This window comes from Myotis brandtii, unplaced genomic scaffold (assembly GCF_000412655.1).
Source record: "Myotis brandtii unplaced genomic scaffold, ASM41265v1 scaffold276, whole genome shotgun sequence".
NCBI lineage: Eukaryota > Metazoa > Chordata > Mammalia > Chiroptera > Vespertilionidae > Myotis > Myotis brandtii.
Window position 1 is genome coordinate 70554 of NW_005360509.1, and position 16827 is coordinate 87380.

The following is a 16827-nucleotide window of genomic DNA, read 5'->3' on the forward strand; positions in this document are numbered from 1 at the left end:
ATTTTTAGATTTTATTAAGCTTTGTTTGGAAAATTCATTTAAATGATTACAAATACACATTTTGAAATGCCCAACCTATGATACAGTTCAGCAAATACTTGTATGATCAGTAAATAGATTGCTGATAATTGTCATATTTTATCTCAGACAGAACAACCAAATACACACAAACACATACATACACACAAATAATATGTTTTTAAATTTGGGGTAAACCAGATATAACCAAAGTAAGCCATGTGACAGAGCATCTGTGTCCACCACCTGATGCTTTATGGTCAACAGGCTCCAGAAGTTCACCGCAAGGCAAACTGGTCCAAGTACTTGTGGGATGGCAGGGGCTTCATGGAAGGAAACTGAAAATGGCCTGGGCCTGAGTCCTAACAGGGCTTAGCTTTAGTGTCCTTAACTCTAAAGGGAAATCCATTAGCAGGTTTACAAATAGCAAACTGCAAGCATGAGGCTCTATTAATCCCCATCCATCTATATTCTACTCACTTTTTGTAACACAAGGGGCACTTTCACTCCAGGGTCCTTCTTCCGGTCACTCTCCAGCAGGACTGTAAGTGGAACTCCAAAAATCCCATTGTCTTCATTGGAAAATAGTTACGAAAGAAAAAAGAATCAGAATAACACTATCTTATTCCAAAGTGTCAAAGCATTAAAATCAGAAGAAACCAGTTTTCTTAATTACCTCTTCCTTTTACTTTCTCTGTTTTGTTTCTCTTCAGTGGAATTCCAAAGGCATCAAAAAAGGCTGTCAATTCAATCAGAGAGAGGTGGCGGATTTTCTTCATGTCTTCAGCAGACAGATCCCCTGCTTCAGTTAAGCCAAATCTGGTTTTCTGAACAATAAATTTCTAAAATACATATTAAGGATATTTATTTTTTATTGCAAAGAAAAATTGCTATGCTTTCACTCAAATGCTACCTGGACATTCTAAATATATATGCTATTTGCAAAAAAAAAAAAAAAAGATCTCTGAGGAGCATGCTGCATTATAAAAAGATTATGAATATAATTTTCAGAACATCTGCAGGTTACTACTATGCTAATTGTGAAGCAAAACAGTGGTCTGAAAATACTACAACATCGTCATCCCAACCGTAAAAACTGCTTTCTTCTAAGGACCCTCCTAGATGGTCAACAGCAAACATCCAGGCATCGCATGGAGTGTACACACCATGGGCACATATGAGACGGGCATACAGCCACATCATCTAGGTACTCCCCGGAGAGCTTTCAATATATTTTTTATTTTGAACTATCAGTGCTTAAATCAGGCATCATCTGTTCTCCTCTGCATAGTTTAAAATACTGTAATTTCCAAATTGAAACTGATCGCACATGCTGCTGAAAGAGTAGTTATTTTACCTTCAAAATAACATTTAGGTGATTCCAAATAGTCTTAGAAGAGAAAAATGCAAAGAAAGTGCCAAATAATCCTACTATCACTTTGCAGACAATAATATTGTTATATTCTCTATTTCCATACTAGAAAGAAAAATATACTAAAACAACAAAAAAACCCTTCAACAATCCAGAAATATTGTAAAGACTATGAGACCTTTAAAAAGCAAGACTGTTCTTATTAATATATAAGTATTAGTATATATAGTATATAACTAATACTTTTCTCTCAGAAAACCTAGTATTGGGGAAAAAAGTTAAAGTAGAAAAATACCATAGTTATTTAAATTACAAAGCTTTAGGTACACAGTCTTTATAGGGATTCCTTAAATTAGAGCTTCCTTGGGGTTTTAAATCCATCCAATTCATTCATTCATTCATTCATTCATTCAATCAATCAACAATCATTCATTGGAACTCCAAGTATTTAAAAGTCAAACAACAAAATGTAGGATGTGTTTTGGGGCAAAACTTGTGCTATTAAATGTTTAGTTATTTTATCTTCTTTCTGAGACCAAGGCCCCATATAACAACACATAACAACAACAATATAGACAAGAACCACAATCATTTATTGAGCAATTACTGCATGTTAAACCCTATGCAAAGTTCCTCATGGGAGGGAGGCTGTCCTGTACCCTGGGTGTGCAAAACTTCAGGAGGAGACACACACTTGGATGAGGGGACTGGGGGCAAGTGTCCTCCCTTGGGCAGCTCTCTCTAAAGATTCTGAGGGACTCCCCACGAAACCAGAGTCCCACTGGACTTCCTCTCTTGCTCTAGAATGCCCATGTGCCCTTCACCATAGAGGCTGCTTAGAGACCAAGAGGGTTTTTGGAGTTTAACACACATAGGTTCAAATCCTGTTTCTGCGATCTACTAGATATGGGCTACTTAGCTTCTTTGGGCAGTTTCCTCAGCTGAAAAATGGGACAAATCACAGGGATGATTACAGCTGAATACCTAGTGCAGTGTCAAGCCCATAGAAGGCACTCAGCGAGTCTTACAGTTCTTGCCCTGCTCCTTCTTCCTCTCCATCATGGGATGCTTGTCTGGGAGAGATCCAGGCCTCCTGGGGCAGACCACCTGTTTCTAGATGACTCCCTCCTTTAGCTCTGTAACTACCTGAGTCCTGCTCACCATGCTGCCTGCCCTGGTCAGCAGAGAAATTCAGGGCTCCATATCATGAACTCTTCTCAAATGCATTTATTGAATAGCAGGCAGATCAATGTAACATAGTTCCTGTATTGGGCTATCAGGATATAATATCCTAGACATAATGAGGCTTTCAGGATAATGAAGTATGGAGCACTTCTTGCTCATCCATAATAAAATTATAAATTCTTGACTTTGTTTTTTGATTAATTTTTAGTGTCTGTCCTATAAGCTTTCATTTCTTGTTGTTATGACTATGACTTTCTGCAATGCTCCCATGTGATATGTGGGTCTGGAGGCACAAGTAGGTATACTGTTAGAATCTGCATTAACCTATAAGTAAGGACACAAAGTGCATGAAAGCACACAGCCAGGTGGAGATCCTATTTCATCTCTACAACAATATTCAAGCACACACACCCTCACGACTCTTCCTCAACCCAGGGCTGCCAGCAGCAGCCAGGCAGGTTTCTCTGCACAGCAAATAACGCCCCGAGTTTATGATGCCTGGCCTCTCCCTATCTCTATGCACACCCAATGAAGTTTATAAAAATTCTAGTTTGTGCCATGTAGAAGTCACAGGCAGCCATTGGAATAATGATAAAAGCTTTTACTTACAGTAAAAACATAGTCTTCTTTCTTAAAATCTGACTTCTTACATTTATTTCTTTTTGGAGCCTCTGTAACCATTTCTGAGTAAGATACTTCAAAGGACAGCTCTTCAGCTTCAGGTGGAATGTTCTTTACCCGATAATCATCATCTAAGAAAAAATGATATAGAACTTCTTGCTCATCCATAATAAAATTATAAATTCTTGACTTTGTTTTTTGATTAATTTTTAGTGTCTGTCCTATAAGCTTTCATTTCTTGTTGTTATGACTATGACTTTCTGCAATGCTCCCATGTGATATGTGGGTCTGGAGGCACAAGTAGGTATACTGTTAGAATCTGCATTAACCTATAAGTAAGGACACAAAGTGCATGAAAGCACACAGCCAGGTGGAGATCCTATTTCATCTCTACAACAATATTCAAGCACACACACCCTCACGACTCTTCCTCAACCCAGGGCTGCCAGCAGCAGCCAGGCAGGTTTCTCTGCACAGCAAATAACGCCCCAAGTTTCTGATGCCTGGCCTCTCCCTATCTCTATGCACACCCAATGAAGTTTTTAAAAATCCTAGTTTGTGCCATGTAGAAGTCACAGGCAGCTAGTGGAATAATGATAAAAGCTTTTACTTACAGTAAAGACATAGTCTTCTTTCTTAAAATCTGACTTCTTACATTTATTTCTTTTTGGAGCCTCTGTAACCATTTCTGAGTAAGATACTTCAAAGGACAGCTCTTCAGCTTCAGGTGGAATGTTCTTTACCCGATAATCATCATCTAAGAAAAAATGATATAGAGTATTTAATATGCCACTTAATCAATCAATACCACTTACTTTAAAATAAGCACAAACTATTTACAAGTAATCCATCAGCATGTTAGAATGTTTACGTTCAGGGAAAGGTGTCAGACCCAGTAACGTAGTATCCGCAGACTTCCATATGAATAAATGTCTATAATCATCATCTAAACAAATTTTCTATTTAATTGATGTTTTCAATTTTGGATGTTTGTCTCATGAAAGGCCTTGAGGATAACTAGAGGAAGTCCAAACATGGCATATTTCTACATATTATTATGATATTAAAATTAAGTCCATCTAGACCTAATATTGCTGCTATAGGGGAAGCATAATTAGAGTGGCCTACTTCCGGCTTGTTTGCAACTCTTAAGAGATCCAGATTACTTGTGAAAGAGGCCCCAAAACAAAGACACTACCCAAGCGAGTGGTTTCTAAATGATATGGTGGTAGCAACGGAGGAAAAGATTCTGCTCCCAGTTTGGCTTTATTACTTTTGTCTGGTGGGACTGAACAGGGTGTTTGGAGGTGGAAGGAGTGCATGCTGGAGTGATAGAATCAACATGGGGAGAATAACACCTACATTTCCCTTTAAGAAATTCACTGCTAACTCTATGGAGCACCAGCACAAAAATGAGAAGACATAGCTTAAGTTCAGCAGGAGGCTGTGTCACTCACCACTCACGGAATTCTGAACTGACTGTCCAGGGCTGGCCGATCCATTGGAATGAACTGGTATATCTGGAATAGTCTCGAGGATAGACTGGGAAACAAGGAAGATGAACACAAAGCATTTACCATCAATACAGTCTACCTACATTTCAATCTGATTTATGTTCTGTAGTATAAGAGAATTAAAAGAAATTCTTGAGCCTGCATCTAATTTCCTTTGTTTCTTCATTCAGTTCAGACCTGTACGGCCCACACAATTACTCAAAAGAGAACTAGGCCAAGGTTAAAATAAGTGCAGCTTCTTAGCTCTTAAATATTTATTGCTCATATCTTTCTTTCCTAACAGATATTACATTCTTGATGTCACAGAGTTTGACAAATATAGTATTTTTAAAATTGATTTTAGAGAGAGGAAGGGAGAGAGAAAGAGAAACATCGATGTGATAGACAAACATCGATCAGTTGCCTCCCACACACACCAAACACCAAGATATTGAACCCACAACCTATGTGCCCTGACTGGGAATTGAAACCAGTCACCTTTTGGTGTATGGGACGATGCTCCAATCAACTGAGCACACTGGCCAGGACACAGTATTTGTTATTCTCTTTTTTTGTTGTTGTTATTAATCCTCACTAGAGGATATTTTTCCATTGATTTTTAGAGAGAGTGGAAGGGAGGGGGGAAGGGAGAGGAGGAGGGAGGGAGGCTGGGAGAGAGAGAAAGAAAGAGTGAGAGAGAGAGAGATAGAGAGAGAGAAAATCAATGTGAGAGAGACACATCGATTGGTTGCCTCCCACATGTGCCCTGACCAGGCTGAGGATTAAGCCTGCAACCCAGGTATGTGCCCTTAACCAGGAATTGAACTTGAGACCCTTTAGTACATTGGGCCAACAATAACCATTGAGCAACATTTGTTATTCTTGATGCACTTGGTCATACATTTTGTTCATAAACTCTAATCATGACATAGCTAGGTATTATTAAAAGTGATGCTAGAGCCAGACTGCTTGAATTTTAATTCTGGCTTTGCCACTTAATGTGTGACTTTAAGCAAGTTACTAGAACTCCCTATTGCTTAGTCTCCTAATCTGTAAAATGAAGATGTTAGCAGAACATATTTCAAAGAGGTATTATGAATTGTAAAAGACTTATCCTATATAAAATTACATGAAACAGTATCTGGTAGATAGCACTATATAAGAGTTAGCTACTATTAATACATTAACATATTAATTCTTTCACTATAAAATAGAGTGATAACTACCAAATATTGAAAAACATTAGAAGTTCACAACCTATTTGTATCAAGATTAGCATAGCTCTGGTAACAATAACAAAAAATTACACACACACACATACACATGCACACATACTAACCTCACATATTAGATTAGTGGTTAAAAATGCTAAAGTAGTAGCAAATCATATTCTGTGTATAATAAAAGAATAATATGACATATAAGTAGGATTTATTTAAGCAACAAAATTACAGTTCATTAGAAAAACCTATCACTGTAATTTCCTGAAGTAATTGCTTAAATAAGAAAAATAATATATTCATTTTAATAGATGATGAATAATCATTTTATATAATTCAACCTCCATTCCTGATAAAAAGCAAGAAACCTAGAATAAACATTCTAGTTAATGATGAAACTTAGTAGAATATCACGAGAAAATAAAAACTTACCTAAAGATCTCCATAATTATTATTCAATGTTATAAGTGACTGTGGTCAGTCAGTCAGACAAGGAAAAGAAAAAATAAATTGGGTAAATAAAATTTTCAGTATTTCAGATGATATCTGCGCAAATTATAAAATAAAATGAAAATTTCTTATAAGTAAAAAAAATTTCAGAAAGGAAGCTATACGAGATACTTTTGTAAAAGAACAAAATAATTAATTTCCTTATATATCTGCAAAAACAAACTAGAAGATATCATAAAAACCCTACCATTTAAAATATGAAAGAAAACTATCAAGTTCCTAGTAATTAAACAGTGAAAAGATGTGTAAGAAAAAAAATGTAGGATAGAAAATTATGAACTTTTTTTGAAGGACAGATGACATAAATAAATGGAAAGACACAATCATTGTTTCTCAATAAGAAACAATATTTTAAGATGTGAATTCTTTCCCTGACATTAATCTTTAAATTCAATAAAATTCTCAGTCAAGTCCTAACAAGATTTCTTTTTTAATGGGAAGTAATAGTCTTATTTTAAGTTCATCGGAAAGAAAACATTTCTAAGAAGAGCAAAGAAAATTTTGATGCAGAATAATGAGATTGAACTTAGATTTAAAAAAACTATAAAGTCATAGTAATCAAAATAAACACTGTATTTATAGATATTTCATGTATCATAAAGGTTCATTTCAGGTGTGTAGAAAAAATGAAAGATTAAAAAAAAATACTGGTCAAGCCAAGGTTATTCCTTTGGAAAAGATAAAGTTAGGTTACCTACTTTATACCATTCCATAACATAAATTTCAATGTGGCAAATTATCAGGAGTCTCTGTAGTCTTGTAGATGACAGTAAAATGTCCCGGGGAACTTATCTAGGCAGGTGAGATTTACCTTCACAGACATCATGCCAGGACCCCTGAAGCCCGTGCCACCACTTCACTGAATTACTGGAAATCCCACCATCTAAAAAGACTGGGGAACCAAACTAGAGTGCCTGTAGCTCCCATAACCAAAAACAGGGGAAGCAAAATGTATTTACCTCTTGGTAAGATGTTCTAGAATGATTTCCAATACAAGTGCATTAAGAGTTTAGTTGGCCTCTGCGGGCTGCTCTAGCAAATAACCAATTGTTGGACATTTCTTAGTAAAGATATTTTGAGTAACAAACCAAAGTCAGTCACATTGGAGACTGGTGCCAAAGATATATTTTTTTTCTGAAACTTTTATTTATGTCATTATCAGCATCAAATCAGTTTTCAGAAAACAAAATGAAAATAAAACCAAAATCTAAGTAATGTACCCCAGGAAGCTCTATGATTCCAATAAAAGATCATTTATTTATTTTACACTCTCAAATTTTCAAGAATCCTATTTGCAGAAAATATATATTCATTAAGGATTTTTAAAATAGTGAATGAATGTATGAATGAATGAAGCAACCAATGATATGGAGAAGCTAGCAGAAAAGAATAAAGAAATGAAAAAACATGACTTGCATCGGTCCTATTACTAGTAAAATAGTGGTCATGGAACTGCCACGGAAAAGCCTCTGAAACAAGGCCTTTCCAACCAACTTTCTAAGCAACTCAATTGTGCAAACATCCCACTTCAATTTCTGCTTGGGGTGCGCCTGGAGCCACAGGCAGTGCTTTGTTGAGGCTCATACAAAACGTCTGGGGTGGCAGAGTCAGCTAGGGAGGCAGATGAGGGCTCAGACTATGCCAGGAGCTTTCATATTAATTAGAAGATGGGGGGAAGGACGGTGGGCTTTAAGCAAGACTTGCAGCTGTTGGAAAGGTGAATTTGAGGTGTATAAACAAACATCTAAGAGATGACTTAAGGAGCTATTTCAGCAATACAGAAAGATAATAAGTTTCTGAACTAAGGAAGTAGTTGTAGGAAAAGAGGGGAGTAGAAATACTCTAGAACTACTTAAAATGATAAAATCCACAGGTCTCGGTGATGGGCATGTAGAGGGGGAGAGGATAGGTGATTCTGAGACTAACATCTGGATCTTGGGCACCTGGGTATCACCAGCTGAGACAGAGAATAAAGGATGGTAGGCAAGAACCTAAAGCAGGACTCCCCAGTCACAGGGGCACAGCACAACTGTATTAAGGCATAGTATAGGCAACTACTTACTTCTGGTACTTACCGAGTTTGTGAATGGCTTACATTTGTTTTAATAAGTACAGCAGACTGGAGTTCATTTTATGAGACATACTCATTTGCACTCCAACATGGACTTAAATGGGAAAGTAAGGACTGAATTTATAGCCAGTTGTTTAGACAGTATGGGTCATTCTTAGTCTATCTATGCCAATACCTGTAGTGTCACTGACAACTTACTCATTAGACTAAATTCACTCACATTATTTTATGTTTCTTATGTGATCACTATACAACAAAACAAAACAACCCCATAACCAAAGATCTAAAAACACAACAGAAAAGCTCATTTTCATGGGGATAATACAATTATCTCCCTGAACAATGGGATATACTGGGAGTGTGTCATGCATGTGAATGTCAACCATCCGATATCTCAAAATGGTCAACAGAGGAGAAACTATTGTCCTGCAGGGGCATCTGAATGTGTCCCCTCCATCTGTCTGAAGTGCTGTTTCTGTCCACCAACTTGCCATCAGAGAACCACTGCCTCCTCTAACAGGAGCTCTCACTTCTGGTCCATTGTATCACCCCCACCAGAGCATCCACACAGAGACACCAGTGAAGGGGTAGAGGGGGAATGATGAGAGTTTTAACAAAGAAAAGTACAGGTTCTGTTACTCAAGGCCAAGTGAGTGAGTGTGTATGGAGTAGAGGGTTTGCATGGGTGAGTCCTGAGAGCTAAGGCTGGAAAGGTAGGCAATAGTGGAAAAACTTCAACAAGGATAAGGAGTTTTACCTTATTCTGCAATTAAAGGGACTTCTGTATTAAGATGGCAGAATTAAACTAGATCATGTGTGTGAATTCAGCTAAAAGGACCAAAGTTAATAAAATTCCTTCATGCTTGACAGATGTAAAGAACACCCTTTGGTTTCTGGCTGCAGTGGTATTAATTTATGAAGTCCTCTTTTAAACTGAAATATATTCACTCCTCAGTTTTGAGTCTCCTTCTTCCTAATTATTTCAAGGTTCCTGGGTCTACTGGCAGCTGTGGTTTTCTTGCAAACTTATTTACAGTATTCCTTATCTATTTTGAAGAAACTGCTTCTTTTTGCCTTGAACTGGCAATTTTTCCCTGACATGCAATTGTCTTGGCATGCGATGACTTACCACAGAGCCACTCCTGGGAAGTGCAAACTTCCCTTCTTCATCCTGGGACCCATCTGACAAGGTAGTACTGTTGAGAGAAGCGGCATCTGGCTAAATGGAGAAATGAAAGTGCATTCTTATTCGAGCAAATACTTTCTAATGTGTCTGTGCATTCCACTGTGTACACAGTTGGATATGTGTGGCAATCTATGAAGTTACAACTGCCTGAGCCCAAACAATTGCATCCAGCCCTTCAGGGTTCATTATTGTAGCCACCTAAACATGCTCTGACATTGGCCTCTGTGGCAAATGCTTCTATTGCCTACCACAAGCTCTATTTTCCTTAGCAATATCTTGGTTTTGTTCCAGGGATTTGAGTATTAAACTACAGAACTTGATCACCAGGTTCTTTTGCAGCTAAGAGCGATCATGTGACAAGTGTGGCCAATGAGGTGAAAGGGTAATTTACCAAGAGTGCTTCCAGAAAAGCTACGGCTTTCCTGAACAAAAGAGCAAGGTCAGCTTGTGAATGCTCATGACAGCACATGGATGAAAGCCTGGAATTGCCAAGCATCTTGTATGAGTAAGGACAATGGCCACAGGGAAGAATGCCAGAAGGTCACCTGAGGTTGGTCCATGCTAAGGGGCATCATGTAGCTTCTCTGTCACACTTGGCCGACGTCCCTTTGTGTGAGGCAAAACAACTCTTCATTTTCTATTACATGCAGCCAAACACAAACTTAACCCATCTCATCATATTTTTTTTTTAACAGACTCTAAAACAGTGATGGTGAACCTTTTGAGCTCGGCGTGTTAGCATTTTGAAAAACCCTACCTTAACTCTGGTGCTTTGTCACATATAGAAATTTTTTGATATTTGCAACCATAGTAAAACAAAGACTTATATTTTTGATATTTATTTTATATATTTAAATGCAATTTAACAAAGAAAAATCAACCAAAAAATGAGTTTGCGTGTCACCTCTGACACGCGTGTCATAGGTTCGCTATCACTGCTTTAAAACAACCTTTTTCAGAGATTAAAATTCAGTAGCAATAGTATCAAGTTGTTTTTAATTTATAAAGCTGGGACAAAGAAATTTTTGCTTCAATGTACAATGGCTTCGCTGAAATTTAAGACCTGAATATTCTTTCCTATTACAAAGTTGGATATAATTTATACTTATGAAAACATATAGTTTTGTCTTTTTAAAAAACTGTCAGTCATCTTGCCTGACTGTATTTTCTAAATTTTCTATAGAAGGTATGTATTATTTTACAACATGAACAAGACACTTTTTAAAAAAAACACACATAAAGCACAAGACTAAAAGAAATTCAAGTCAAGATGGTGACTTGACAATCACTACATCCCCTCCCACCTCAAGTTACTAAAAATGATAGAAAACTATATATCTATGCTTAAATCCTTACCCAAGGATATGTTTTCATTGATTTTAGAAAGAAAAGAAGGGAGAGGGAGAGAGAAACATTGATGTGAAAGAGAAACATCAATTGGTTGCCTCTCACACACACTCTGACCATGGATAGAACCTGCAATCTGGGTATATACCCTGACAGAGAATCTAACCTGCGCCCTTTGGTACATGGGACGATGCTCCAACCAATCAACCCACACTGGCCAGAGCGAAAACATATATTTTTTTACAAGAACAGATATTTAACAGCACTTTGAACCAGTAAAGAATTCTGTAGGATATCAACTGATAGAAATTTGTAGATAAAAATAAAATGGAAAAAAAGAAAGAAAATGGGCCGGGCCAGCATGGCTCAGTGGTTGAATGTCAACCTATGAACCAGGAGGTCACCAGTTTGATTCCTGGTCAGGGCACATGCCCAGGTTGCAGGCTTGATCGCCAGTAAGGGGGCGTGCAGGAGGCAGCTGATCAGTGATTCTCTCTCATTATTGATGTTTCTCTCTCTCTCTCTCCCTCTCCCTTCCTACACTAATCAATCATAAACCAATAACTCTGCAGAGAACGGTAGGGGCCTGGAGAGCTGTAATTCCACCTGAAAGTGTGCTGGTATCTTATGCCTTGGAGAACCCTTTCCACCCTATGTTTTCATGGATGATGTGTTTGGTGGATCATCTCACTTTCTTGCAGTGACAGAGTGACAGGATTCTGATACACAGGGCTATGGGGGAGGGACTGGGAGCTGAACAGGAGAAAACAACCAGGATCCATAGTCTTGATCAGAAATTCTCTCTGCACTGGAGGCCAATCCTACAACCTGAGGATACTTGCTGCCATCTGAGGAGACATGTACACGTCCCTGACCAGACAGTATCCACACGCAGGCAGACATTTCACTGTTTGCACCACTTACTGCCTCACATTCCAAAACCTAACATGTTCTCTACACAGATGTTTACATTTGGAACATAACTAGAGAAAACTAAATATTTATATCTAGTTGATACTGAAATGCTGAAAAAGTATTTACATGGCAGTCTGTTATTTTTCTTTATGAGCTCAACCACAAGGACCAAGTTTACTTGAGAACATCCTCCACTTAGGATACACATAAAAAAAACCCACCTAGTATTTATTGTTAAAAAAAGCAATAGAATTTAGTTATTTTTTATTTATGAAATTAGTCCTTGTTGATTTTAAGAGCTATGAGTGATGGGGCTGTGGGTATCAGTGTTTGCCAAAAATATGAATTATGTTGCATCTTTACCCAAGAGAAATGAGAATATACAAACCTTCATATTACATGAATATTCATGGATGCATTACTCATAATAGCTTAAACCTGGAAACAACCCAAATGTCCATCAACAGGTAGTATATTTATTCAATGAAATATTATTAGTAATAATAATACCAAACTTCTAATACAAGCAACAAATGGATGAATCTAAAAATTATTCTGAGTAAAAGAATCCAGATGCAAAAGTGTGTATTATATTAATAATTCCACTTATATGAAAGGTGAGACCAACTTAAGGTATCAGAAATCACAACCGGGCTGGCCTCTACAGGAGTGGGAGGACAATAGACTGGAAAGGGTCTGAGGGAAATTTCTGGAGGATAAAAATGCTCAATATTTTGGCTGATTGTGGTTGCTTGGGTACAAACAATTGTTAAAACAACTTAATTATATACCTAAAGTGTATGCAGCTATTGTTTGTGAATTATACCTCAATAAAAAGAACACATCAGAATAATTTGATTCCTTACAATAACTGAATTCACGGTGATTTATGGATCACTGCTATGAGTTAAGAACCTATGCCTACCTATACTAATGAGTAGATCAGAGAGAAAAAAAGTTGTTCTTGGGAAATAAGAATAATCTTGCTAAAATTTATAAAAAGTTTGAGACCAGCTAAAAATAATACAATAACAACCAAGAAAAATATTACTAATTTGAACATAAAGAAGACATCTAGAACACAAAGCAAATAAACTAACATGATAAAAAATTGTGGGATATTGAAATCTAATTCAAGCAAAGTAACAACCATTTAATCTGTGTTCTAGAGGGTGGGACACAGAAAATGGGGGGAAATGAAGACATAACAGAACACAATGTCCAAAAACTAAAGAGACAAAACGGTTCTCAGATGGAAAGGAAACACTGATTTGTGACTGGAATGAATGAAATAAAAGGCAGATCCTTGAGAAACTTCAGAACTACAGATTTCTTATTTTGTAAGGAAAATGAACTTCTAATTTTAGGTATAAGTCATGCAACTTAGTGATAAAATTATTCTGCTTTAATATCAGACATCATGACTATATTTGCAATGATTTATAAATGAATAGCAAGAATAGGCTGTTTCATTTATAAGATTGAAAATGCATTAGATTATCTCACAAACACATATGACCTAAATAAAAATTTCATCCTCAGTCACAGACACTGGAAATGCTCTGGTTTTCATTAAGCAGGAAGCATATTTGGAGTCTATTCTGACAGTCATGGGCTGCTTTGTAGGTCTCTTGCTTATGCTCTAAGATTTTTAACAGCATTTGCAATACAATGGCATTCCCCAAAATAAGATGAAAATATTCTATTCCCTGACTAAAGCCAACTTTTGCAAAATTAAATATAAAAGATATTAATACAACCATGAAGTTTTACATGAGACCTTAGAAACTTTTATTTTTCATCTTACTTCTCTGTATTTTCTTTCTACAAAAGCATATGTATTGCACTAATAACAAAAACACATACCTATATTGAAGTGGGAACTATGCTAAGGAGGCACTACAAGAAAACTTATGTGAGGATGGAGGACTGAGGGTGCACCACTCCCAATCACTCAAAATTAGAGAGAGTGGAAAATAAAAGTAAGTAATTTATTACATAACTGTACAGAAATTCTCAGACTAAGAACAGCATAAGACAACCTTGCTGGCGAGGAAAGAACATATCCACAAAAAGCAAATAGACAAGCAAACAACAAAGCTCAGAGTGAAAATTTTAAAGGGCAGTAAGGGGCTCCAGGGTAATGGCCAGGATAACTTACTGTAACGTGTTTTCTGAACAGAGGGGCCAGCCTCACCTCCCAGCAGCCCCTTTATACTGAACAGCAGGCAGCAGCTATGTGTGAACCCAAGGAAAACACTGAATGAAGTGAGCCACCTGCCTTGGTAAGATGTCCAGTGCTGGGACCATAGAAGACTTTCATTTAATTAGGTCACTCGGAACCTCCACAAAAGACATGGATGGGAGAATAAAAGGAAAACATCAGCTTTGTCTAGGAGAGAAAATGAAATCATTCACTGTTCTCCCTTTGGCACTAAAGATGTGTGTTTGTGTGTGTGTGAGAGAGAGGTGTATATATGTGTATGTGTGTGTGTGGTGTGTGTCTGTGTGTACTAATGCATGTGTGCTGTTAAGCTCACTTCCATTCATGCACAGTTCTCATACTTGATTGACTTATACAGGACCCAAAGTTTTCCCTATTATTCAAAAAAGAGTTAATTGGGAAAATAGCTATACAATGACAGGAAATCATATAGCAGTGACATATCCTAAGTCATTAATTAATCAACCCAGTTCATTAATAAATATAAACTAATCACCAAAGATCACCAGTCATTGGAGAAAATCAACATTAAAAAGTTGGCCATGGAGAAAATTAATATCCTGAAAAGACATATAGTGATAAACACTCTGGGAGAAAGAGATAATGGAGAGAAGAGAAGGCAGCTTATAATGATTTAAAAATTTCAGAGGGATTTGAGAGGCTATTGTACCCATAAATTAGGAATTAACTATAATAATAAAGGGGAAATCAGTAAAAAATGAAGTTCTTTTGAATTAATAAATAATTGAATTTAAAACTTAATAGCAGTTAAATTATAACCACTCAGGACAAATATTAGAATTAGGGATCTACAAAATGATGTAGACAAAATCTTTGTTGTTAGCATACAAAACAAACAGGAAAAAAAAGACTTGTAAAATGTAAAAGAAATCTTAAGAGATATGAGTTTAGTGCAAGCAATGAAATGAAAAATAGAGAAAATGAGAAAAATAAAATAGAAAAATTATGGGAATAGAATGTTCAGAACTGAAAGGAACATTTTTCAGAAACAAAAAAACTGAGTACTGATAAGAATGAAAAAAAAAGTATTTCATATTCTGATGACAGTCCAAGTCTCTAACAAAAATGATAAACCTAAAAAACTTCCAGAAATATGAAAATGAAAGCAGGATATAAACACTGGAATAAGATTTAGAGAGGCATCAGACTTCTCAACAGTAACATTATATGTAAAAGCAAATAGATTAATATTTACAAATATCTTAAAGAAACTGATTTAAGGCCTAGCATTTTGATACTCATCAAGTTAGGATTTAAGCTTTGTAGATATGAAATTTTAGTATCCAGAGATATTTCTTGCCAGATATGCTGAAAGGATAAAAGGTGCAATCTGGAGGAAATGGCGACAGAGTAAATGAATGCTGCATGGACATGCTCTCAGGAACAAACTGGAATTACAACTAAAATACAGAAAAACTTCCAGAATAATCAACAGAAGACTCTCAGGAGAGAACCCTGATACCTGAGACCTAAAGTAGAGACCGCATAGATACAGCAACTGAAGTTCCAGAGAAATATCTCAGCTGTGGGGGGTTGCCACTGAAAACTCTGGGATCTAATCCCCAAGTTGGGCCCCCCAGCAGAGCGCACCACAACTGAGAAGGGTACCCACATAACATCTGGCTATGAAAAGCAGCGGGGCTGCTGTCTGCCAGGGAGTGACAACTGAAAATTCAGATACCCTCTTAAAGGGCCAACACACAAAATTCCCTGTGGAGCCGCCCACCTTCTGCTCTGAAGAGGAGGGCAGAGTGGACTGAAGCCAGGATTGGGGACTTGGGGGTTAGAGCTCAGAAGGCAGACACCCCCAGTTTCCTAGGCTGAGTCATTCCCACATGCAGCGGAGGAGGACATCTTTCCCACACAGACATTTGCCTTGCCTTGGGGGAAGACAGTTGACCACCCTATTGGAAAAAATCTTGCCCTGAGGCCACTTAAGAGACTAAAAATAACAATTAGCCTCCAAGCAGAAGCAACTGCCCTACCCTGTTGAAAAAACTCTGGACACACGTGAGGATGGGGTGGTGTTGGGGGGGGGGGGGGGGGGGGGGGGCGGGGCGCAATTCAAGTGGAATGTTATAGGCAGAGGTGGTCTCTGGAGGCTTTGACTCTTTGCCTGATCTAATTAGTCAGAAACAGCCTTTAACATTGTCCTGCACTAGAGATTGAGAGGCATAGAGGATCTACATAATACACAGTCACAAACTCAAAGACAGCTAAAATGAGGAGACAAAGAAACAATCCCCAAATGAAAGAACTAGAGAATTCTCCAGAAGAAGAGATAAATGAAGCAGAGATAAAAAATTTATCTGAAACAGAGTTCAGAGTAATGATGGTAAAGATGCTCAACAGAATGAAAAAAGATATAGTAAAAAAGAACAGTCTGAGATAAAGAATGACATAACACAAATAAAGAACACATTGGAAGGAATACACAGCAGATTAGGGGAAGTGGAGGAACAAATCAGTAAATTAGAAGATAGGGTTGAAAAAAATCACTCAATCAGAGAATCCAAAAGAAAAAAACAATTAAAAAACAGGAGGACAGCTTAAGGGAGCTATGGGACAATGTGAAATGTAACAATATTCGAATAGCAGGTGAGCCAGAAGAGGCAGAAAGGGAGAAAAGGATAGAGAACGTGTT

At 37.3% G+C, this 16827-nt stretch overlaps 1 protein-coding gene across 1 annotated transcript in view; it reads right to left on the reverse strand.

The window, feature by feature from the left end:
• The window catches only part of ARHGAP28 (Rho GTPase activating protein 28), a 140902-nt gene that overhangs the window by 33767 nt on the left and 90308 nt on the right, over positions 1 to 16827 (reverse strand). Inside the window, exons 4-8 of the mRNA XM_005868747.2 lie at positions 9620 to 9709; positions 4654 to 4738; positions 3811 to 3953; positions 695 to 860; positions 499 to 590 (exon numbers count right to left, since the gene is read on the reverse strand). Coding sequence (XP_005868809.1) covers positions 499 to 590; positions 695 to 860; positions 3811 to 3953; positions 4654 to 4738; positions 9620 to 9709 — 576 coding nt within the window. The remainder of the gene's footprint in view (positions 1 to 498; positions 591 to 694; positions 861 to 3810; positions 3954 to 4653; positions 4739 to 9619; positions 9710 to 16827) is intronic.